Source organism: Narcine bancroftii, chromosome 7, assembly GCF_036971445.1.
Source record: "Narcine bancroftii isolate sNarBan1 chromosome 7, sNarBan1.hap1, whole genome shotgun sequence".
In the NCBI taxonomy this organism is placed as follows: Eukaryota; Metazoa; Chordata; class Chondrichthyes; order Torpediniformes; family Narcinidae; genus Narcine; species Narcine bancroftii.
The window spans coordinates 188,730,570-188,755,862 of NC_091475.1; the positions used below are offsets into that span (position 1 = coordinate 188,730,570).

A 25,293-nucleotide genomic window follows, 5' to 3' on the forward strand; every position below is an offset into this window, starting at 1 on the left:
GGTTCCTTAAACAAAATTAGTTTAATTCTCTGAGTATAGACAATAAGATCAACACTTAACTTATTAACACTAAGTTATTTGCACAATCCCTCCCCCCAACCTAATCTAAGCGGAAGTGTTTTCAAGAAAGTCCTTTTTACAGGCCAATCTTCCACTGTCCACGTTTCCAAGGCTACAGTTTCCAGTAATCTTCAATCCTGTGCACAGAATCAAACAGTCATTACATTCAAGCAAACTTCAGAGCTTTACTTAGAATTACCAGGCAGGAAAATTGTGGAGGGTTACAAAGAGATGGTTGTTGCTTGTTGGACACTCCAAACAGGAATTCATGTCTTCTGGAAGAAACTTGTCTTCTTTCCAGGTTCTTCTCACAGAGTTCTTCTCCTCCTCACCACACTGGGAAGACTGGCCGCCACTCCTGATTTCCACAGAGAGTGGACTCAGGCTACTCTATCAGAACTCTGCCCAGTCTTGAAAAAGGAGCCTTTTTCAGCAGGTTCCTCTTCTGTCCAGCCTTTTCTCAGACTGGCTCCTGCTAACTCCTTCTCTGCACCTCTCCTCCTGATATTTCAGTTTGCAAATGTTGCAATTTCCAGTCTTTACAAAAAACACATGGCCCCAACTCTGAAAATGTTTCAGTTTCTGGGGTGTGCTTGCACATGTTAATAAAGGTCAGAACCTTCTGTTTGTACCTGCCCTTAGACTTTGCAAGGCTGTGTCTGTGAAATTCGTGGAACCTAACAGCTAACCCAATTCTAATCCCTTTTATAAGCATATATTTAATTAACCCATTGCATCACAACACCAAGATTGCTGCTCAGGTTGTTTGAAGCAATTGTGTAACCAGAACATCCATTGTAATAAATCTGTCTTTGTACAACACTCTCATGTCTGAATTATATGGAATCTTTTAAATGGGGTTAAAAGGAGTTGCTTTAGAAAATTGTGAGTCTTTCAATAGATTGATCACTGTAGGGGACAATATTCAAAGTTAGCAATAATAGGATTTTTGGAATCAAAAAGTCTAAGGATCAGACAAGATATTAGCTGTGTGCATGATGAACTATTAACTTAATAAATGGCAAAGTAGACTTACGGGACTAGTCTCGGGAAATTTGGAAAGACAAATTAATGAAGAGTTCATGGATAAGCCTTTGGGGATTGGTGACTATTAATCTATTAGGTTTAAGATAGTTATGATGGAGAGAATGCAGGATCACAAGTTAAAATTTGGAATTGGGGCAAGAAAACATTTTAAAGGTATAAGACAAGATTAGCTCATTAATTGGAAAAAGTTGTTTGAAGGAAGAGGAATGTTAGGAAAATGGGATTTTTTTAAAAGTGGATCGATAAGAGTTCAGGACATGCGTGTTCCTGTTGTAATGAAGGAGAGTAGGGAAATTCAGGCTGTGTGAAGAATGAGGAGGCATTGGGCAGGTATAAGCAGCTGGGATCAAGTTTATACCGGGAAGAGTTTTGGGAACTGAAGAGCGAACTATAAAAGAAATCAGGAGGGCAGAAAGGGGACAAGAGATAACTCTGGCAGACAATATTAAGGGATAATTCCTGGAAAGCGTGTAACCAAAGTAAAAAATGGGACCTCTCAGGAATTAATGCAGTTCAACTCTATGGGAACATGAGATGGGCAAGTTCTCAATGAGTACTCTTTTTTAATGTGGAGAAAGACAAGAGGACTGAGGAATTTGGGGCAGTCAAAGGTAGTATCTTGAGAACAGTCAGTATTATGGTTGAGGAGATGCTGAAGGTCCTGATGTATAAGAAGGCCTGATCAGATATATCCAAGAACTCTGTGGGAAACTAGAAGGCAAATTCCAGGTACCTTTCCTGAGATTTATGAGTGGTCATTAAGTATAGGTGAGGTGCAAGAAGGCTGGTGGGTGGCAAATGATGTGCCTGTATTCAAGAACAGCTGCAGGGAAAAGCATTGGAACAACAGGCCTGTGAGCCTCACATCTGTGGTTGGTAAATTACTAAAGAGTATTCTGATGGAGAAGATATACACACACTAGGGTGGATAAAGTTTTGTAGCAGGGCAGTCATGCCTCACAAATCTGATGGAGTCTTCTCAAGATGTGACCAAGGAGATCGATGAGGGAAGTAGAGCTGTATCAGCAAGGCAGTTGATAAGATGTGTGGACACAGCCGGTTACTCTGGAAGGTTAGGTCACAAAAGAAAGTAGAGAGTGACAATAGAAGTTTGTTTTCAGACTGGAGCCCCGTAACTATTCACACTGGTTTGGTGCTGGCCCATTGCTGTTGTGATCTAAAATAATGATTCAGATCAAAATGAATATGACATGATTAGAAAGTTTGCAGATGACACTAAAGTATCTTGGATTATATAGTGAGGAAAGTTGCCAAAAACAGTAGCAGGAACTTGATCAGTTGGGCAGGTGGCCAAAGGAATGATTGATGGAATTTAAAACGGGGAAATGCATTGGATGCCATAGGTGCTCTGTGGTTAGTAAGGGATTACTTAAAGGGGTATGTGAGTGGAAAATAAAGTTGAGAACCATTGGGAGAAACTCTGCTTGCTGTCCTTGAGGCTGAGATGCTTCTGATAAAGATGCACACAATATGTATGCACTGCGTGAGTCGGTAATAGAGATAAAGACTCTACAACATTTAGGCTGTATTCAGATGAGTACTTGAGTGGCTAAGGCATGGAGTGCTAGTAAATGGGTTCATATAGATGGGTGTGAAACACAGAAGTCTGCAGGCATTCTGACTGCAGTCATAACCCAGAAATGCTGGTTGAAGTCAGCTGATCACGCAGCTGACCGAAATGTCGGCAATATATCTTTACCTTTTATGGATGCTGCACGACCGACTGAGTTCCTCCAGCATTTCTATGTTTTAACTCATAGATTGGTCATTAATAATGATTGAAATTTGTGTATCCAATTTTAATACCTAAATGTTGCCTAGAGCAATTCAGTGAATTCAGGGGCAATGGGTGAACTTTAGGGCAAGTTAGTACATAGGCAGTAGAGGCTTAGAGGACCTCAGTGCTAGGATTGGTTGGCTAAGGAGGTCAGGAAATACATCTCCAGGTTGTTTGTAGCCATTCATACTCACTCTTGTGTAAACTACATTTTTATAATGTAATCCACAAACTGCCTGGTGAGATTTACACAGCATTGTCCCATTGTAAGGAGATAGCCCTTGGCTCTGGGCTTACTGAGAGGCGCTGTCTGTTCTCCAGCATTTTTGGTTTCAGACCTGCAAACTATAATTAGTAACTGCTTCACTGCTACTAATGAAAAGATTTAACGTCAATATTTGTGGTCATATGCTCTGTGATCAAAGCACAAAGCTTGGCCTCTTAATATGGCTCAGAGGATAGTTGCATCCCAGCGGCAGCAACTTTAAAATGTGTCTTTTGTGATCTTTGAGACCATCGTTGACCCATTCATACAATGCACGTGATGACACGTAGGTCTTGGGTGATATTTAGCTTGGTATGTGGACATAATACTCACATAGTAATCGCTTGGAAATGCTGGAAGCCTTTCAAAACCCCCCTCTCCCTTTTTGCGAACAAGCCTTTAAAGAGGATCATTATATTGCGCATCTTCCTTTTTTAAGTTCTTCACCCCTCCCAGTGCTAAAGGATTCTTGGTTTGTGGAAATGACCTGAAGGGAGATTCTTACCATCAGAGAGCGAGCTTTCAAAGTGCAAGATCCACGACCACCTCCGGAGCCCGTTCAACATTGGGCTGGGGGGCGGGGGGCGGGGCTCTATTTAACTGCTTTTAATCGTTATCTAAAGTTTTTCTAAAGCGCCATTTCTCCAGGAGTGGTGTGTGGAGGTTGACAGGTCGCCCTGTATCTCACCCAAGGCCGGACACATGTGCCCGGAGGAGTCATACCTGCGAGTCCCGGGGATTGCGTTTGGTTCATGTTTTCGGAGTCAATGCCAAGGGCGATGAGACTTGAGTGAACGCACATGATACCCATCCCGTGATTCAGGGGAGAGAGAGGCGGTTCGGCATCCTTCTCGCTGTCTGTTCTCATGGCTTCCCCCCGCTTGGAAACTTTCTGCTGTCCCACTCGGGATCCGGCCACCGATTTTATCCTGGGCTTCCAACCCGGCTTCTTCAACGGCATCTGCATCTCCAGTGCCAGTCTGAGTCTGATCGCCACCTTCCTCCAGGTGTTGCCGAAGCGGAGACTCGGTGCCCACGGGCTCAGCCGGTCCTCGCTCCACAAGCCCTCGGTCTCCTCCAAAATCCTACTCATCATCCATACCTGTGACATCTTGGGCTGCACAGGTAGGTGGCTTTCCCTTCCGAGCAGAGACTTAACCGTTGAATTCATGTAATGAGTGGGGTCTTCCGTCACTTATTCTGGACTCTGTGTGTGTGTGTGATGACCCCTCCAACCAAGACCACCCATAAATTGGAGGCGCAGCACCCAACTTTCAGTCTGGGGCACTCTCCATTAGCATCAGCTTTTTTTCCCCTGTTTCTTCCCCATTGCCCTGCCTTCTTTCCTCCGGCTTTCGACCCTCTCCCTTCGCAGACCCAGCCCTCCTCCCTCTGCTTGCTGGTGTGCTCTCCCTCCCTTATCCAACTCTTACTTCCTGGCTGTGGGCTTCTGCCCCTCGACCCCACCGTTTTGTGTGGGTGCCTGCTTACATTTTGCTCATACTTTCATAGAACCATAGAACAGCATAGGAAAAGGCCCTTTGGCCCTTCTGGGCTGTGCCAAATTATTTTTCTGCCTGGACCCACTGACCTGCACCCAGACCATATCCCTCCATACCTCTCCCATCCGTGTCCCTGTCCAAATTCTTCTTAAATGTTAAAGATTGAGCCTGCATTCACCACTTCATCTGACAGCTCATTCCACACTCCCACTACTCTCTATGTGAAGAAGTTTCCCCTAATATTCTCCCTAAATTTTTTCCCTTTCACCCTTAACTTATGTCCTCTGGTTTGTATCTCACCTACCCTCAGTAGACAAAGCCTACCAACATTTTCTCCCTCATAATTTTAAATACCTCTACCAAATCTCCCCTTATTCTTCTACGCTCCAGGGAATAAAGTCCTAACCTGTTTATCCTTTCCCTGTAACTCCATTCCTGTAATCTGGCCAACATCCTAGTAAATCTTCTCTGCGCTTTTTCCATCTTATTGATATCTTTCCTGTAGTTAGGTGGCCAAAACTGTACACAATACTTCAAAATTGGCCTCACCAATGCCTCATACCATAACATTCCAACTCAATGCCCTTGGCATTGACTCCGAAAACATGAACCAAACGCAATCCCCGGGACTCGCAGGTATACTCCACAATCGATGAAGGGCTCAAGCCCGATACGTTGGTTATTTAATTTTTCCTTTGCTATATAAAATATAGTGTTTGACCTGCTGAGTTTCTCCAGCATTGTGTGTTTTTACTTCAATCACAGCGTCTGCAGACTTTTGTGTTTTACTGCCACTGCTCACTTGGTGAATTCTCCCAACATCTGAGTTGAATGAAATATTTTGACATCTGGATATCAGAAGTGTTTCAAAATTTTTGCATCCTTGTAGAGTGAGGAAATGTTGGGGGCGATTTGAAACTGCAGGAATGACAGTGAAATGCCAGCAAGTGGGTGGTGGTGAAGCCCTTGGCATATTAACTTTTGGGTGTGCCATCTCCTTCCACAGAGTCTGATGGCAGTGGGTAGATGAAGCTGTGCTAGCACAGAGGAGCATGTGATGTGGGAATGTTGGAAGGGAGAGACTTGCAGGACTGATGAAATATTCTTCATTTTCCTGACTCATGGGAAATTGAGGAGACAAATTAGAGTAGTTCCACTAGACACTTCGATAAAACCTTGATTGTCTTCTTCAGTCTCCTGCAACACTGCCAACTTTTAGAATTATTCTCATATCATAATTGAGTGGTACTGTTAGCACAATGCTGTTACAACACGAATGACCAGGTTCGAATCCCGCACTGTCTGTAAGGAGTTGGTGCATTCTCCCTGTGTCTGTGTGGGTTTCCTCCGGGTGCTCCAGTTGCCCCACACCATTCAAAGGGTTTGTAGAACAATTAGGTGTAATTGGGCAGCATGGGCTCATGGGCCGAAGGGCCTGTAACCATGCTGTATGTGTAAAGTGAATAAAAATAAAGAAACAATTGCTTCACTCTGCAAATTCCAAGTTCCAAATTCACAGCTCCCTGGACCAAGTTTGTTTGGAGGTGAGTAGCCATGCAGGTTCCACGGGAATAGAGTTGCTAAATGTTGTCCATTTGGTAGTGTTGTGGCTCACTCCAACTGGCCAAATGTAAACATTTATTGTTTATTTTCTTTTTTCATTTCTTTTTCTGGTGACTTACTTTGTGGTGGTGTGTTTTGTGTAATTGAGAAGCAAGACTTTTATTGCATCTGTACATTGTACTCCTTTGCAGCACCAAAGACCTGGGTTCACCCTTGATCTCTGATCCTGACTGTGTGGAGTTTGCACATGCTCCTTGTGACTGACTGGGATGCTCTGGTTTTATTGCAAGGACATGTGAGCGTGTAGATTAAAAGGCTACTTTAAATTGCCGCTGGTGTGTGGGTGACTGAGTGCAGGGAGTTGAAGAGAATGTGGGATGACTAAATAGGATTAATGTAAAGTAAGTACTTAATGGTTAGTGTGGATGATGGCCTGAAAGGGCTGTTTCTTTGCTCTATCACTCTCTATCACTTCAGGCCAATCTCAGGAATTGAACATCGCTCTGCAACATGCTGCTGAGATTCCCCTTCCAAAGGATATGGAAGTCCTGATGTTGTGAGTTCAGATCATACAATGATATCTAGAGGATTCAAATTCAGTTAATGAATTAAATGAATGTATTAATAAACCATAATTGACAGTGATGACCAAGAGATCGACGTAAAACCCATCTAATTCCAGGACACCCTTTGGTTCTTGCCTGGTTTATTGATGTCTAACTGGTATTTGTAATAGTTCCACAAGCTACATTTTGCATCAGGCAAAAATAGTAATAATGCCAGATTATTGAAACACAAGATCCAAAGGAAGCTTGAAGAGGGCAGGGGGAGAGGCTGTTTCCTCTACTGGGAGATTCTGAAACCATTTAAAAGCAAGGGTCTGCCTCTTAAGACAGAGATGTGGTAAACTTGTTTTTCCTCTCACATGGGTCTGGCCTTTGGAAATCTCTCCCTCAAATGTTGATAACATGAATCTTTGAAAGGCAGAGGTAGACAGGTTATCAATAGGGAATTGGTGAAAAGTTAAACTGCAAATCAATGGGAATGCCAATTAAGTTGACAACAGATTGGCCATGATTTTATGAAGTGGGAGATCAGGATTGAGGGGCTAAGTGGCCTTTTCCTAATATGTATGCTTAAACAGTGGACTGCACACACTTCATATTTCTGAACTTAAACAAAATCGGAGAACTATTTCAGAAACTAATGAGGTAGTGGTGTGTGTTTGGTGAGTCAAGTTTATTGCCATCTGATTGCACGAATACAACCTGACAAATCCGCGTTCTCTAATCCTCGGTACAATACATGCAGACACACAATCAGACAAACAATAGGTGGACAAGTATTCATATGTATAAATAAATAGATAAATATTGTTTCATGAATATGTGTGTGTTGGATGGTTAGTGTGAGCAGCTTCTTTCGTCGTTCAGCATTCTCATTGTCCATGGGAAGGAATTGTTCTTCAGCCTGGTGGTGCTGGCTCTGATATTTCCGACAGAAGCCGCTGAAAGATGGTTGAAGGGATCCTCAATGAATTTGTGCATCCTCTTCAGACAACGATCCCAGTAGATCACATTGATGGGAGGGAGGGAAACTCCACAAGAGAGTGCAGAAGAGTGAGAGAAGCAGCAAGAGGGAATAGGCTACTTACCCTATGAGTGAGATAGCAAAGTACACCAGGTTGTGCATATATAAATACAAGTTTCCTCATAGGAGTGTATCAAACAAATTTTGATACTTAGTCACATGAGAATGGTTTATTACAGATAATAAAAATCCTGGTCAAGGAGACTGGTTTTAAAGTATATTTTAAAAGAAAATGGTAGCATAGAGGCTCAGGAAGGGAATTCTGGGGCAGAGCCACCAGGGGTGGGATGATTATAGTGGAGAATGATTAAGAGCTCAGAATTGAAAGATAGCAGATATCTTGCAGGATTGTTGGCTTGGAGATGAGTACAGAGATAGGGAGGGATAACACCATTGTAGGATTTGAAAGGAAATCAAAACATTTTGCAACCTACTCATTGCTTAATAGAACCAGTGAAAATCAACAAGGACTGGGAATGTGTGAGAGGGGTCGAGGACCTCCCGAACTCAAGACCTCTATTTGAAAGTTCTTCTTCAAGCCTCATATTACCATGACTTGTAAATAAATCATTATTGTTGGTCACATTCCAAGCTGCTTCAACCAAATCGGGGAATGAATTATCTTCATCATACATACAGACTTGCAATTCATCAAGGTGGCATGAAATAATATTTTAAAGGGAATATTCTGAATGAGGTATATTCCACGCCCATGTCCCAGGAAAAATATTAAAAGATCATGGCACTTAATAATCTTGAGTTCTTTTTGCTTTGTTTGAACATAGCAGTTTATGCTTATAAAAATACTGGAATGGAGAATAAAGAATATTTGATTCACAATCTTGACTCTAATTAAATAATGGTAGAATTGTGAGGGTTGGATGCTTCAGTTGATTAATGAGTAAGACCAGGCTGGGCATTAGGAGCTAGTTTGAAGTCCATCAAAAAGTGTACAGTAAAACCCCTGGTATCCAGTGCCTACAGGGATTGGTAGATGCCGGATAAATGAATTTGACAGTTGCTTGACACTGTGTGTTGCAGGATTGGCGAACTAACCATTGACTAGGGGGTGCCAATTTTAAACTTTTGTATTTTTACCTATTCATTTTTTGCTGGTTGTTTGTGGCTGTTGGTTTGCTTGAATTCCAGATAGTGTAATCTGGTCAGTAACTCTTGAAACACTTACACAGTATTAGAGAATTCCATGATATTCCTGGAAAGTCACATTACAACGTGCATACAACCTCTGACTCACTCTTTTAGCTGAAGTATTTATATGATTGGTTAGGTTTCTGATTGCTGGTGAGTGCTACATCCCAAGAATATTGGTTATGGGAGCCTTGGTGGTTAATACCATTGATATGGTTGGGACTTGTTCCACTCATGCTCTACAAATAGGGCCTGGTTCCCTTATTAATGGGGGTGCAGCTCTCTGCAATATTGATCTATCACAATACTATAATTCAGCTTCAGTGTAGTACACACCTTACCCCTTATTGGAAATGCTCATCACCTGGAACTTTTGGGGCACCAATACTATGTTTGTCCCTGCTTGACTTATCAAGACTACTCCTGGCTTTCCTTTAACATTTACCACCCTGAGGGGAAAGATCTGCAACTTCCCTATTGCCGCCACACAACTTGAGTCATCATCCTGTATGTCGATATCAAGCCTGCTAATCCTGATTCATATCCCTCCAAGGAATTGGCATCCTTTCTAAGCATGATGCCCATACCTTTGTACAATGCTCCAAAACGAGACCCAACCAATGATTTGTAAGCATTTTTCAAGATTTCCATTTTTGGTATGTCATATGCAAAGCCAAATTTTCTTGATCTTTATTGTCACATTTGAAGATTCATATTTTCCACTTCCTTATAACAAGTCTTATTTTTGGAAAAGATTACATTTTTTGAAATTAAATTTAGATATGCAGTATGGTAACAGGCCATTTCAGCCCACAAGCCAGTGCCATCCATGTGGTGTTGGGAAGAATATCAGGTTCGGTGGGTTCGCAGAGAGATGAGTCTGCACACAAGTGTTAGAATCACATGTAACTTTATTAACACATGGGAAATAAACAGAGGGAGAATGTTAAACTCGATCACTATTTCACTTAAGTGAAGATATAGAACTCAGACTTCAGTTGAACTCCAACAATGGTAAACCTATACTCGACCCACTCATGCTCTACAAACAGGGACTCCTACACAATGGGGGTGCGGCTCTCTGTAATATTGATCTATCACAATACTGCAACTCAGCTTCAGTGTAGTACACACCTTACCTACGACACTTCCAGTGATGTCCACAGTAACGACCTGGTGTGGAATAGTGGCTTGAACCATGAGGCAGAGAAGAACTATAGGGATAACCAATAAATGCTGGCCTCCAGTGACACTCAGGCCCTGAAAAATTTATTGTGATTTTTTTTTATGAGAGTGAGCACACTTCAGTGATGAAAAATGGAAAACTAAAATGGAAGGTATTGGAAATACTCAGCAGGTCAGACAGAGAAAGTCGATGCTTCATCAGGGGACAAAAGAACAGGTTGACCATGGGTTTAAGCTGTAAACCAGTGGTTTTCAAACTGCCCCCTACACTCACATACCACCTTAAGTGATCCCTAGGCCATAGGTGCTCTGTGATTAGTAAGGGATTGCTTAAGGTGGTATGCGAGTGGAAAGAAAAAGTTTGAAAATCACAGTTTTGATCGTACCCAATTGACTCGTTATGTGCACGGTTTCATAACTGCAAAGGAAATGGGCCATTGACAACTTTTCTCAAACAAAACATTTCAGCAAGAATTGGGTTTTGAACAGTGATTCTCAACCTTCCCTTCCCACCCGCATACCACCTTATCACAGAGCACCGATGGCCTAGGGATTACTTAAGGTGGAATGTGAGTGTGTGGGGTGGGGTGGAGGGGGCGGGGGGGAGTTTGAAAACCACTGCTGTAACCAAAGTTCTCCGGTCAATGAGGGACTATGAGTAGTGAGGGAGTGGGAATGTAGGCATTGGAATAAAGGTGTTGTGAACAAACTGAGTGAATATCACAGATGAATGACTGATATAAAATGAAAATCAAGTAACATGAAGTTGCAGAATTCAGAAGGCTGCAATGTGCATGGATGGAAAATGAGATGCAGTTTCTGCCAGCTGGTGTTGGATCTCACTGTGATACATCAGTGTGGGAGTGGGATGGATGACTAAAATGGCCGGCTGCAGGAAGCTCAGGATTATCCCTGCAGACTCAATGCAGAGGTTCTGCAAAGCGGCTATCCAATCTGGGTTTGGTTTCTTCAATGTCGAGGAAAGCATATTATCAACTCTTAGTGGAGGTTGGAAGAAATGCAATTGCTGCTTCACCTAGAAAATTGTTTGGGTCTCTGGATAGTGGGAAGGGAAGGAAGTAAAAGGACAAGAATGGCAGCACCTGCAGTTGAAATGCAAACAATGGCAAAGGTAGTGGGAAGAGAAAAATTGTACAGGATATTGTTAGAATTATATCTTTAAAAATATAGTTTGTTCACATGAAGAGGGTTTTTTTTAAGTCAACTAGTTCAGGAAGGTCAGAGGCCATGAGTTTGTATTTCCTTTCAGTGAATCCTTGATCTACATTCATTACTGATTCACTCAGCACGTGGATTCAGTGGAACCATTTAAGGGAAGCCACACGGTTCATTGATTGTGGGAAAAATCACGAACAACAAAGCAAGTAGTGAACTCTTGGTTGCGTATCTTTGCTCTGAGAGGACCACATTTAACAAAATATTCTCCCAGGAGAGAGCCCACGGGTGGCGCCGAGGACTTGTACAATTTACAGACAACACAGCAGCCATCCCGATGTTTCAGGATGGGTCTGTCAGCCCAGCCTGGCTTCACATTTTTGTTCACACTTCTTACCTTGGGTCAGTGTCTGAAGAATGAAATGAGAATAGTGTTAATTCCTTTTCACCCATCTAGGGGATTTAAAAAAAAATGTCCATACCTTCTCTTCGCTCTGCCTTTCCACAGAAGAAGGCAGCACAGAATGGATTCCTAACTTTAGTCCCTCAGGAATAACGTAGGAACGAGGAGAAACTATTCAAAACAGGGCAATACATTTTTGTTTTTTAACTAGTTTTCTTTGAAATTTCAAGAATCTACAAATTCAGGAAATTCAAAGCAAAAACAGAAGTGACCCAAACTCTCAGGGGATCAGGAAGCAGCTGCAGAAAGAGAGGCAGTTAATGTGTCCTATTTCTGCTCAACGACACCTAAGTCAGAGTTTTATAGCATGAAAACAGACCCTTCTGACCATCTTTCCTTCATCAATGGCAGCATGGATGGTGTAGCGCTTAGTACAATGCCATTACAGCGCCAGCGATTGGGATCAGACCGGGGTTCGAATCCCGCGCTGTCTGAAAAGAGTTTGTACGTTCTTTCCAACTCTGCGTGGGTTTTATCTGGGGGCTCTGGTTTCCTCACACCGTTCAAAACATACTGGGGATGTAGGTTGATGGGGTATAAATTGGGCAGCACGGACCCGTTGGCCGAAGTGACCTGTTACTATGCACAGAAGAAGGAGGCAGCACAGAATGAATTTTAAATAATTAAAAAAAAAATTAAACATTTAAATTTAAATTTAAAAATAATTAAAATTTAAAATGACTTTCCTTCCATCACAAGGTTAGAAGTGGGGATGTTAACCGATGATTGCATGGTGTCTCATTTCATTCACAATACCTCAGAAAATGAAGCAGTCCTCATCTGCAATATGATGGAATACACAACAGACAGGCCAAGCTGATTGAATGAAAAATAGTGACAGGTGATGGGCATCTATCTGGAGAGTACAGTTGGTGGTTAGCGCATCGCCTGCACAGTGCTACCGGTCGGGACTGGGGTTCAAACCCTGCGCTGTCTGTAAGAAGTTTGTACATTCTCCCCGTCTCCGTGTGGGTTTTTCTTGGGGGCTCTGGTTTCCTCCCACCATTCAACATATACCGGAGGGTGTAGATTAATTGGGTGTAATTGGCCCATGGGCCGAAATGGCCTGCTACTGTGTTGTATGTCTAAATTTTAAATTTAAAAATGTAAAAATCTCCAACAAGGGACAGTCTAACAACTCATAACCATATGCAATGGCATTCACTTCACCAAGGCTCCCATAACCAACATTCTCAGTGTGCAGGGCCCATCAACAATCAGAAACTTAACCAATTGTATAAATACTTTGGCCAGAAAGTTGTGCGCACTTTGGAAAGTGATTCGTCTCAAAGACCTTTCAGGGATATTATGGAATTTTCTAACAATATCCAAGGAACTGGACAGCATCTATGACAGGGTAGTTTACTCAACCCCACCCAACTTAAATAGTTACTTCCTTATTTACTGTTTACTTTGACCTGGTGTGTGCCATTTACAAAATATGCTCTAATTACTCAGCAACAAGATTCCAGCAGCAGTTTTCAAAACTATGATCTCTATTCCCAAAGTTCATGAGTTTCAAGTTTATAGAAACACCACCACCCTTATCCTTCCCTCCCAAAAGTTTCTCCTTCAATAACAGAAGGTATCCCTTTTATGTTACTAGATCTTAATCCAGAATTCACTCTACCGATATGGAAGTTGAAGAAAGCAACTCACCACTACCTTCTCAAACAGCAGGAAATGCTAGCCTCGCTTGAAAAACTTGCATCTCATAAAAATAAAAACAAAGAAGCAGTGGAAAAGCTAGAAATATTGGAGACTCAATGCAGAATTGGAAAATTCATTCCTTTCCAATGTGGCATGGTTAGTGCAGCTGTTAGAACAATGCTGCTACAGTGGCAGCAATCAGGACCGAGGTTTGAATCCCACGCTCTCTGTAGGAGTTTGTTCATTCTCCCCAAGTCTGCGTGGTGTAATGAGCCCAGAGGACCCCAAAACCCAGCAGCAATAGATATTCACCAAGACAAATGGTTCCTTAAACAAAAGTTGCTTTTAATTATGTTTAAACATGAAAACAGGATCACACTTTATCTTATCACTATTAACTTAACCCCCTTCTAATTCTAAGCGCACATGTATATAATGTATGTGTAAGTTCAGAAAAGTTCTTGGATTCACAGTCCAATCTCACTTCTCATTCCTCCAGGTTCACTGGTTGCTGGCAATTCTTATACTGTGCACAGAATTTAACATTTATGAAGTTCACCAGGCTATGGTGCTAGAAAGGTAAATGGTTATCGCTCAAGAAGGTTCTTGTCAGTTTTCAGAGAGTGATTTGTTGTTCGCTGGACACCCACAACTGATTCCTTGTAACCAGCCACTTCAGTGTCTTGCCAAAGAAACTTGCCCCATCAGGGTTCTCCAGATGATAACCTCTTTCTTTCAGGTCACCACAGAGTTCCCTTATTTCAAGTGAAACATGAGACAGCCAGTCCTCTCCTCTTGTATGGACTACAAGGGCTTTGACCAGGCTGAACTAAGCAGTCACAACCCATCTTCCAAATGGGATTTTCCACAAGCTTTCCAGCTTGTCCTGTTCCAGTCCCAGCTACTGCTGACTGTAAAACTGCAGAACTGAACACTCTCTCTCTCAGAGAGAAAGCCTGTTTGACTCTCTCTGCTTGGAAAACCACATGACCCCCTTAGAACAGCAAGTTCCATTCCAGAAAGCCCACGGCTCTGACAAGTTCTTTCATTTCTTGTCTTTTGTAAATTACAATCAATTATTGAAGCCTCTTGGGCACTCTCCAAAGCTTTTGCAAAAGCTCTTGGAGCCAGCATGAGCAGAGCTCCAGTATTTTAAAAAAAGATAGGTTTTAAATATTTATATGTGACCTACACTAAAAAAAACCTGCCACACTTTATCTCCCAAAATCATGTCTATAATCTGCCACAGTGGGTTTTCCGCGCAGGCTCCTGTTTCCTCCCACTGTTCAAAACGTACCAGGGGTTGTAGGTCAATTGGGTGTAATTGGGTTATTGTGTGTGGAGGAAAGCCTCCCTACCTGTCTGGAATGTGTATATTGCGAGTGGTCACATGTCCTCCCTGTCTAACTTATTTGAAAGTCACATCATCTATCAATCAAGGTTGGACTCCAGCCACCCATTAGTGCACACCTTGCCACTGTCTAATTTAAATCACCCAAAGTCCTTATTGGCTAGAAGCACAGATTAGCATTATATATAGCACCAACACAGTTAAGGTGGTATGTGAGTGTAGGGGGCAGTTTGAAAACCACTGGTTTACAGCTTAAACCCATGGTCAACCTGTTCTTTTGTCCCCTGATGAAGCATCGACTTTCTCTGTCTGACCTGCTGAGTATTTCCAATACCTTCCATTTTAGTTTTCCATTTTTCATCACTGAAGTGTGCTCACTCTCATAAAAAAAAATCACAATAAATTTTTCAGGGCCTGAGTGTCACTGGAGGCCAGCATTTATTGGTTATCCCTATAGTTCTTCTCTGCCTCATGGTTCAAGCCACTATTCCACACCAGGTCGTTACTGTGGACATCACTGGAAGTGTCGTAGGTGTTGGCGAACGCCTGAACTGAAAGATAGTGCTTTTGATAGAGAACTCCTGGCATTGTACCTGGCATTCAGACATCTTAGATACTTCCTTAAGGGCAGGAAGTTCCAAATTTTTACGGACCACAAGCCCCTCACCTTCGCCTTCACTATGGTTTCTAACCCGTGGTCAGCCAGGCAATAAAGGCACATTTCATATATTTCAGAATGTTCTACTCCCATTCAGCATATTGTGGGAAAATCCAACATGGTGGCCGATGCCTTGTCAAGTCCCACATTACAGGTGGTGCACACCTCGACATCTAGCATTGACTATAAGGCTCTGGTGGAAGCTCAGGCAGCGGACAAGGACATAGAAGCATATTGCACTGCGATTACTGGCCTCCAGTGGAGGATGTACAGCTTGGCCCTGGGGGGGGGGGGGGGGGGGGGGGGCAGATCGTCCTGTGCAACACGTCTATGGGTAAGCCTCGTCCCAATATTCCCACTACCTGGAGGAGGTGCATTTTCAAGGCCATACACAACCTGGCACACCCCATCATCAAAGCGACTGTCAAAATGGCTGCTAGTCAATTTGTCTGGCATGGCTTCTGCAAAGAGGTCAGCCAGTGGGCCAGGAATTATATGCGGTGCTAGACCTCAAAAATCCATACCCACATTAAAGCCATCCACACAGTCATTTCAACCACCATCATGGTGTTTCAGCCAAGTCCACGTAGATCTGATGGGTGTTCTACCAATATCCAGAAGCACACACTACTTACTGATCCTAGTAGACAGGTTGACCAGATGGCTGGAAGCCATCCCTTTGCCAGAGACCTCTATGGAAATGTGCGGCAGGGCCCTCCTGCACAACTGGGTGGCTAGGTTCGAGATTCCAGAGCATATAACCTCGGACAGGAGCTCTGGCCTCTGGTCTAATCTCACTAACAACTGGACTGTCTGGCTTGAGCAGAAATCTGGCATTTTAGATGAGATCTGTGTTCTGAAGTGTTTGTGTTTGTTTGTGACCTATACTAAAAAAAAATCCACAATTTATCTTCCAAAAACATATCTATTCATAATATAAAAAATAACATTATCTGTCACACCACCATACACAGCTTACTACCCTCATATCCATCGACACCTTAAAGCAGCTCTTATAGCTAGACTCTGGGTGAGTGAGTTCCCATGGGTATTCCTGGGGATCTGGGCCACTCCTAAAGAGGACTAAGAGGTTTCTGCAGCTTTATGGCACACCATGAGTGATTCTGGGGGAAATTCCTGGCCCCCAAAGACACTGGGGATGATTTCCCTGCGGCCATCTTGTCCCTCCTTCAGGACCACCTAGGCACACTCGCCCCAACACAGCCAAAGCAGCGCAGCTCATGGATGACATTCATACCTAAAGAACTTGAGACTTGTAAATATGCATTTGTCAGACGCAGGGCACAGAGACCTTATGAAGGCCCATACAAAGTTATATGACACAATGGATCAATATTGTTTCATCTTGTATTCGTATGTGCGAGTTCTTAGACAACACAAGAATGAAGGAAAAGGTTCTTTACTTTAAAGTTGTTGTAAACAGCACCATGAGGCATGCCATGAGGCTGCAAGTCTCCATTACAGATCTTGCATATTGTGTCTCCTGCTCAATGTCAGCCCCTGCTGGCCGCCAAGTATAATCAAATGAGAGCTATAATATTTAAGTCATTGCTAGTTGCATTGCAAACATGATCACTATCATTACAAACATGTCTTTTGGATATTGGGGGCAGAAAGCAGACTTTCACTCTGGACTGGCCTAAACTGGTATTCCTTGACTCTGACCACTCTCCCTCACACTGAAGGGGCAGGCCTCTCAAGCACAAGGCCTTGCCGAGCGCTGATTCTGGGTGGGGTCGTGTAGTGGGCCGCCTAGCATGCCACGCTCGAAGCAGTGACCCGACACCAGGAGCCCGCAGCCTACACAGCTGGCCAAGCCGGGCTAAGTACTTTGAAGTTGGCGCTCAACTCAGCAGCATGTGGCTGCAGCATCCCACACGAATGGGCTGGCCAGTGGCAACCTATTGAGTGGAGCCAGGGAAACACCCATACCCGGGAATGAGAGGGGCTCACTGATTGGCTGCTCCCAGGGAGCACTAAATGACCAATCCCAGGGAGCGGATCGTAATGCCACCAGTCGGGTGGCATGATAATGTCAGAGATGAGCTGCTGAGCCCTTTATAAACAGAGGTGGCCAGCACAATAAATCAGTATTGAATTCACTCCCTTAATCTGTGTCTCTTCTTTGAGCATAACCTCTCAGCAGTAACAGCTGCTACAGTGCAAGTCTTGATGCACACAATAGCTTTAAACAGTAAATGTACTGAGGAACATATCTCCATTTTTCTCGTATAGCCGAATCGTAGTTTCAGGAGTGGTTCTCTCCACAGATTCTTCTGAAAAGATAGAGATTCTGGCGTATTTTTTAAGTGAATGTGATCACAGTTAGGTGCACTGAGCTGGGTATTAAATTCAGCTAAATTTTACCCTGACACATCAAACCTTAAAATATCCAGAGGTAAGGGGGGAATGGAGAACAATGCCTATATTAAACATAAAAAATAAATAAGTTAATTGATGTTGAATCAAAGCTATCCATAATCCAACATGGATATGTAAACCCAACATGGGTGTCTAGCAGTAAATTTATGAGATGATAGTTAGATAGTCTGTTTAGCATTGTGTGAAAGGGACAAAGGTTGGCTAGGATAGGAGGGACCTTAGAACCAGCCTTGTGGGGGGCTTTGTTTTCACTTGAGTTGGGAACATGATGACATCTCTCAACTTCTCATTTTTTTTTCACCCACCCACTGGAGCTCCTGACACCCTGATTGTGAATCCTCACCTCAGCCTCCCACCCGCCAGAGCTCCTGTCACCCCAGCCACCCAACCATCTGAGCTCTCGATGCCCCGAACATGGACTTACCACCTGGTCCCAGCTATCCAAATCCCCAATGTCTTGAACAACACAGATACTTACTGTGGTCAAAAGTATGACCTCTGTAAAAGTCAACCCCCTCCCACCAAATTTGACCAAATATCAGAAGCAAACCGCTAGTTAGTCACAAAGGATAGCCAGATTACAATTTGCGAAAAAGTATTTAAAAGATCCTGTAGAATTCTGGAAATAGGTCTTGTGGATGGATGAGACCAAGATTAACTTGTAGCAGAGTGATAGCAAGAGTGATGTGTGCAGGTGTAAAGGAACTGCCCAAGATCCAAGGCATAGCACCTTTGCCATGGTTTTCATCTTGCAGTGTAGCCTCTGTATTTCTGTTCATGAAGTTTTCCACAGAGAGTAGTCATTGACACATCTACACCTGCCTCCTGAAGAGTGTTCCTAATCTGTCAGACACATTTTGGGATTTTTCTTCATTATGAGGAGAATTCTTCTGCCATCAGCAGTGCAGGTCTTCCTTGGAATACCAGTCCCTTTGCGATTACTGAGCTCGCCAGTACGCTCTTTCTTCTTAATGTTGTTTCAACAGTCGAGTTTGGTAATCCTAAAGTTTGGGCAATGTCTTTTACTGTTTATTCTGGGTTTTTAGCCTCATAATGGCTTCTTTGACTTCTATTGGCACAACTCTGGCCCTCATGTTGAACAATGGAATCTATGAGCTCCAAAGGTGATCAAAAGCTTAGAACCAAACTTATTTCTCTTATATCTGCACCAATGAAGCAATTAAACATACCTGAGTACTCACAAACACCTGTGAAGCCAAATGTCCCAAACATTCTGGTTCCCTGAAATGAGGGGACTATGTATAAAAAGTGTTGTTATTTCTACATGGTTAACCAAAATGTATACAAATAAACTTTAATAAAATCTGGAATATGCACTTTAATCACATGTGAATTGTTTGATTAAAAATTTAAAACTGTGGAACACAGGGGCAAATACAGTGCCTTCTTTAAGGTCCCAAACATGAAGGAATTCACACCCACCAGCTATTGGGTGTACCTTGAGAGGAACGACTGCAGTCATCGAAGAAGACAGTTGACTCTGACAATATCTGCAACCCGTAGAAACGCATTAACAAAAAGTTGGTTCCATTATGTTTTGTGTTAAATCAATCAAATCTACGATACCATTGTAAAACATGAAAGTCTGCAGACACTGTGATTGAAATAAAAACACAACGTTGGAGAAATTCCGCAGGTCAAACAAGGTATATAGCAAAGATAAAGAGACATAACCAATGTCTTGGGCTTGAGCCCTTTGTCAAAGTATGAACAAAATATAAGCAGTCACCTAAACAAAATGGTGGGGGTGGGGGTGGGGGTGGGGGGAGGGGATGATGGAGCAGTTGCCCATAAGTAGGAGGTTATAGGTGGATAAGGGAGGGAGGGCATACCAACAAACCTGGGGAGGAGAGATGGGTCTGTGAATGGAGAGGGAAAACGGTAGAGATGCTAGAGGAAAGAAAGCAGAGGCATGGTGAAGAGAGGGAGAATGAGGAGTAGGCTAGCAGAAACCAGGGAAATCAATGTTTATGTCGTTTGGTTGGAGAGCATCCAGTCGGAATATTAGGTGTTGCTCCTCTAATTTACGATTGGCCTTGGTTTTACAGTACATGAGGCCATGGGCAGACATGGCACAGAATTGAAATGCTTGGGCACTGGAAGATCACTGAGGTGGTCAGAGTGAAGGTGCTCCCAGTCTGAGTCCAGTCTCTGCGATGCAGAAAAAGCAACAACCAGAGCATCAGATGCAGTGGGTAACTCCTACATCACAAGTGAAGAGTTGCTTCACTCGGAAGGATTGTTTGGGGGCGTGACTGGTGGTGAGGCAAGTGTGGCACTTCCTGTGTTTCTCAGGATTGTCTATGATACTGTTATCCAGATTCTCAATGCATAATACATTATTGAGAACTACAAGATAATGAATTGTCAAATATCTTTATGTTTAAATTATCACTGAAGTCTGATAGGTATACCTTGCACCACTTAAGTATGTTCTCTTCCTAAATGTAGTGACTTACTGTGTGTTTATTTATTCATTGGTAGTTCTTCGGTTCAAAGAAGACATTGTTGTGGAGTTTATTTGTGGACACAAGGTGACTTTGCAGTCTGGAACCACAGAGCCTAGCACAACAGGGGCACTGGAAGTCTGTTTTTGTAATAACTGTGTGTTCACTATTCTTTCAAGTAATATTTGCATTTTTCCTTCAGGAATAATAATCAGATCAGCGGTGTGGCTTAGCTTTCCAGATTTTGTGTTGAGAATCTCTGTCAATGGGACTGAATTGGGGCCAACGGCATTTTGTGTTGCCAGCTCTGTAAGTAGAATATACTTCTGAAACCTCAACATTGCTTATTTATTTGTTATCTTAATACTACATTACAATTAAGATGCATGTTTGTGAAGTAATGGATCATTGCACCATTATCTAATTAAAACAGCTAAATTGAAAATGGTTTATATCTGCCAGCAATAAAGGCATTGTTATTGCTGTCCCTTCATCCGAACAGATATGGATTCAGCTGTTCTACAGTGCCACATTTTGGTGGTTGTTGTGCTATGCTGTCGATGCTTACCTTGTTGTCAAGCGATCTTCTGGGCAAAGGTAAGTTCACAATTTACAGTCAAAATCCTAAAATCCTGACTGCTCGGTGATTGGATGGGTCCAGATGTTCGGATTTCCAGTTCTTTTAAAATTTAAATTTATGGAGAAATAAAGAAGAGATGAACAGGTACATTTTTTATTGTGTATCCATTCACAAACCAGCAGTTTTAAAAAAAATAAAGTCAACATGACAAAAATGTAAACAGAATTTTTTCGCTACAAAAAAAATGTATAATGCTTGAAATTATAATTTTGAATGAAACTGTAAAATATAAATGCAGTAGACTAATGAATTTCTCTGTGTTAAGATTAACTCTGTTAAGCATTGTCGCTTGTTGTCACTGTGCAGCTGTGGCGCTTCCCATTACGCACGCACAAAAAGGGGCGCTACTGGTCAGGGACAGTGTCACGGCTATAGAAAGGGAGGAGGCTGCAGAGGAAGTGTCCATTGAGTTGGTGTGGGTGGAAGTCAGAAATAGGAAGGGAGCTATCACTGTGCTGGGAGTAATCTATAGGCCCCCAAATAGCCCTCAAGACACCGAGGAAAAGATAAGCAGGCAGATTTTGGAATGTTGTGGGAAATACAGGCTTGTAGATAATAGTGATTTCAACTTCTCTAATATTGACTGGCACCTACTGACTGCAAGAGGGTTAGATGGGACTGAATTTGTCAGGTGGATCTAGGCCGTACTGGACCTGGATCTGGGGAATGAACCTGATCAGGTGGCAGATCTCTTCGTTGGCAAATATTTTGGTGAGAGTGACCACAACTCTCTTAGCTTCAACATAGCTATGGAAAAGGATATAAACAGTCAAACTAGGAAGGGTTCATTATGAAGGGATGAGGCGAGAATAAATTGGAAACAAGTGTTTAAGGATGAAAGCACAGATGTAATATGGAGGAAGTTTCGAGATCACTTCTGAGGGAAAAGAATTGTGGCTGAGGAAGCAGGTCAGCCAACAAGTCAGGAGGAAGAAGGAAGAATGCATTAGATATAGGAAGCAGGAAACAGGAAGGGCTTATGAGAAGTATATGGAGGCCAGGAAGGAGGTTATGAAAGGACTTAGGAGATCTAAAAGTGGACATTAAAAGGCCTTGGCATGTAGAATTAGGGAGAACCCCAAGGCGTTCTATGCGTATTTGAAGAATAGAAGGACAATGAGAATGAAGGTGGGGCTGCTAAATGATAAGGGAGGCAACATGTCCTTGGCAGCAGAGGAGGTCAGGGAGGTCCTAAATGAATACTTTGTGTCAATATTTATAAGAGAAAAGGACCTTGATCACGAAATTGAACAGGCCTATATGCTGGACAATGTTGAGATTTAAGGAAGTGGAAGTGTTGGACCTTCTTAAAAACATCAAGTCCCCAGGGCTGGAAATGATCTACCCCAGGCTGCTGTGGAAAGTGAGAGAAGAGATAGCTGGGGCAGTAGCTATGATCTTTGAATCCTCTTTAGCCACAGGGGAGGTGCCAGAGGATTGGAGAATGGCAAATGTAGTCCCCTTTTTTAAAAAAGGTAATAGGGAGAATCGTGGGAATTATAGGCCAGTGAGTCTTACATCAGTGGTGTGTAAACTAATGGAGAGGATTCTTAAAGATAGGATCTATGAGCATTTGAAGAGGTACAGTTTACTCAAGCATAGTCAGTATGGCTTTATGAAGGGAAGGTCATACCTCATAAGTCTAATTGAGTTTTTTGATGAGGTAACAGAAGAAATTGATGAGGGGAGGGCAGTAGATGTTGTCTATATGAACTTTAGCAAGGCACTTGACAAGGTCCCCCACAAGAGACTCATCCAGAAAGTCATGGGATGAGTGGAAAATTGGCTGTATGGATAAATAACTGGCTTGTTGGAAGAAAGCAGAGAGTCGTAGTGGAAGGAAGGTATTCTTCCTGGAGGTTGGTGACTAGTGGAGTGCCGCAGGAATCTGTTCTGGGACCCCTGCTCTGCGATTTTTGTGAACAACTTGGATAAAGAGGCGGAAGAATGGGTCAGTAAGTTTGTGGATGATATTAAGGTTGGAGGAATTGTGGATGGAACTGAAAGTTGTCGAAGATTACATGAGGATGTAGACAGGATGCAAAATTGGGCAGAAAAGTGGCAGATGGAGTTCAATCCAGATAAGTGTGAGGTGATGCATTTTGGAAGGACTAACTAGAAGGCTGAGTACAAGGTTAATGGTTGGTTACTTAAGAGTGTGGATGAACAGAGGGACATACTTCAAGGTCGCTGCAGAGGTTGATAGGATTGTTAAGAAGGCCTATGGGATGCTGGGATTGATTAATGGGGGAGTGAATTCAGGAGAAGGGAGATCATGTAATAACTCTATAAATCTTTGGTGTGACCACACTTAGAGTATTGTGTTCAGTTCTGGTCACCTCATTATAGGAAGGATGTGGAAGCTATGGAGAGGGAGCAGAGATTTACCAGGATGTTCCCTAGATTGGGAAACATGTCTTGTCGGGCAAGCTTAGCAGAGCTGGGACTTCTCACTTTAGAGCACAGAAGGATAAGAGGAGATTTGATAGAGGTCTACAAGATTATGAGAGGCATAGATAGGGTGGACAGCCAGCATCTGTTTTCTAGGGCAGGGTCAGCAAATACTAGAGGACAAAGTTAAGGGAGGGAAGTTTCGGGGAGACATCAGGGGTAAGTTTTTTTACACAGAGAATTGTGGGTGAACCATTGGGGCCATTTAAGAGACTGACACATGGATGAAAGAAAAATGGAGGGTTATGGCATAGGGAGGGTTTAGTACTTTTTTTAGGAAGGAATATATGGGTCAACACAGCATTGAGGGCTGAAGAGCCTGAACTGTGCTGTATTGTTCTATGTTCGCAATTTTCAAAGTTTGAGAGTCCAGATTCTCAGGTGTTCCAGATTTCTGGCATCTGGATTTTTGGACTTTTACTGTAATTATCTGTGAATAAGTTGTATCAGTTTCGAACATTTCAGCCTGGAATAACCTGAAACCTGGAAGGAATAGTATTAACATTTAGTGCATTTTTTTGTATTCACTGCTCATTTTAAAGGAAACAATTATGAAACTAAGATAAACCAGATTTAAGACGTCTTGCTGAATTTGCAGCATTCAAAATTATTTCAATATTTTCTGTGTTTCTCAAGAGGATTGATAATGATTTATTTTACAATTCAATGTCCATACAACATTGGAAACATATCAGAAATTGGGTTGGATGGACTTCAGAAAAATTAATTGTGAAGCTTGTTGGTGCAAAAGAAGCAGATGGGTTCAAGTCATAGTTTTTTTTAATATAATTAATGATTAAAATCAGATCCATTTTTTGCAATTTTCCTTTGAAATGGATGTTGGTCCTTCCCACCTGACTGTCTTCACCCCCTCTCTTCTGTGGAAGCCATGTAACAGTTGCCATAGGGACGATACTTTCAGAGTTTTCTGTGCAGAACAATAAACACTAAATTATTCACTGCCAGCCTTGATTCATAGAACATCAAACATTACAGCACAATGCAGGCCCTTGATGTTCTGCCGACCTACATATTCCTACCTAAAATATACTAAAGCCTTCCTTCCTCGTAACCCTCTATTTTTTTTCTTCCATCCATGCGCCTGTATAAGAGTCTCTTAATGTTTCAGACTCCGCCACCATCACTGGCAAAGGCATTCCAGGCACCCACAACTCTGTGTAAAAAAAAAAACTTACTCTTGATGTCTCCCCTAAACTTTCCTCCCTTCATTTATATTTTCCTTGTGATGACTCCAAATCTTCCATTATTTTCTCTGATTTCATAATGAAAGTGGGAAATGTTAAACATATAGAGCTATCAAGTAAACTTGAGAAGACGTTTTACAAAAATGCTGAAATTTGAGTACCTGGGTATTGGCCGTGCCTCATTATGGAACACTTCCATGATGAGGTCATTGACACTTGCTTCCTCCAGCTGTATTCCTACCAAATCACAAAGGCATATAACAAACTATTAAAGCCGTTCTCAATCACCCATTACCAAATTAATGTTTCATGCGTAATTCATCCACAGTGATGAAGAACATATTCAATTATTGGCACAGAAATCCTATCTTATGATATAATTCCACTTCTATTGTTTGCATTGCAGCATATTCCTGTCTTTAGAAACTAGATCCCAAGACCAATTATTTTCTATTATTAATGGGGGAGCCTTGAACTGATCAGAGCTGAGTGGGATCAGTCGTGGAGTCTGCCTGTAGCTGGACTCAGGCAGAGTGCTCAGATCTGCCACATTGTTCACGGCCACTGTCATCTGATGTCAATCAACAAAAGCCACGGAGGAATTTATGTCAGAAATATTTTCCCATCTTAAATAGATCAAGTCTGTAAAGATGAACCTTTTGAAAAGGC

The 25,293-nt window shown here is 42.4% G+C and overlaps 1 protein-coding gene and 1 long non-coding RNA gene across 2 annotated transcripts in view; one reads left to right on the forward strand and one right to left on the reverse strand.

Moving 5' to 3' along the window:
- The first annotated feature begins 4,036 nt into the window (after positions 1 to 4,036).
- gpr143 (G protein-coupled receptor 143) overlaps positions 4,037 to 25,293 on the forward strand; it is a 49,872-nt gene continuing 28,615 nt past the window's right edge. The window contains exons 1-3 of the mRNA XM_069892539.1: positions 4,037 to 4,295; positions 20,531 to 20,637; positions 20,831 to 20,925. Of these exons, the coding sequence (XP_069748640.1) occupies positions 4,037 to 4,295; positions 20,531 to 20,637; positions 20,831 to 20,925 (461 nt within the window). The remainder of the gene's footprint in view (positions 4,296 to 20,530; positions 20,638 to 20,830; positions 20,926 to 25,293) is intronic.
- Positions 19,294 to 24,863, reverse strand: LOC138740138 (uncharacterized). The gene is made up of 4 exons (XR_011342694.1): positions 24,786 to 24,863; positions 24,274 to 24,347; positions 20,897 to 21,007; positions 19,294 to 19,371 (listed from the first exon to the last, which is right to left on the reverse strand). It is a non-coding gene; the product is annotated as an uncharacterized lncRNA (long non-coding RNA).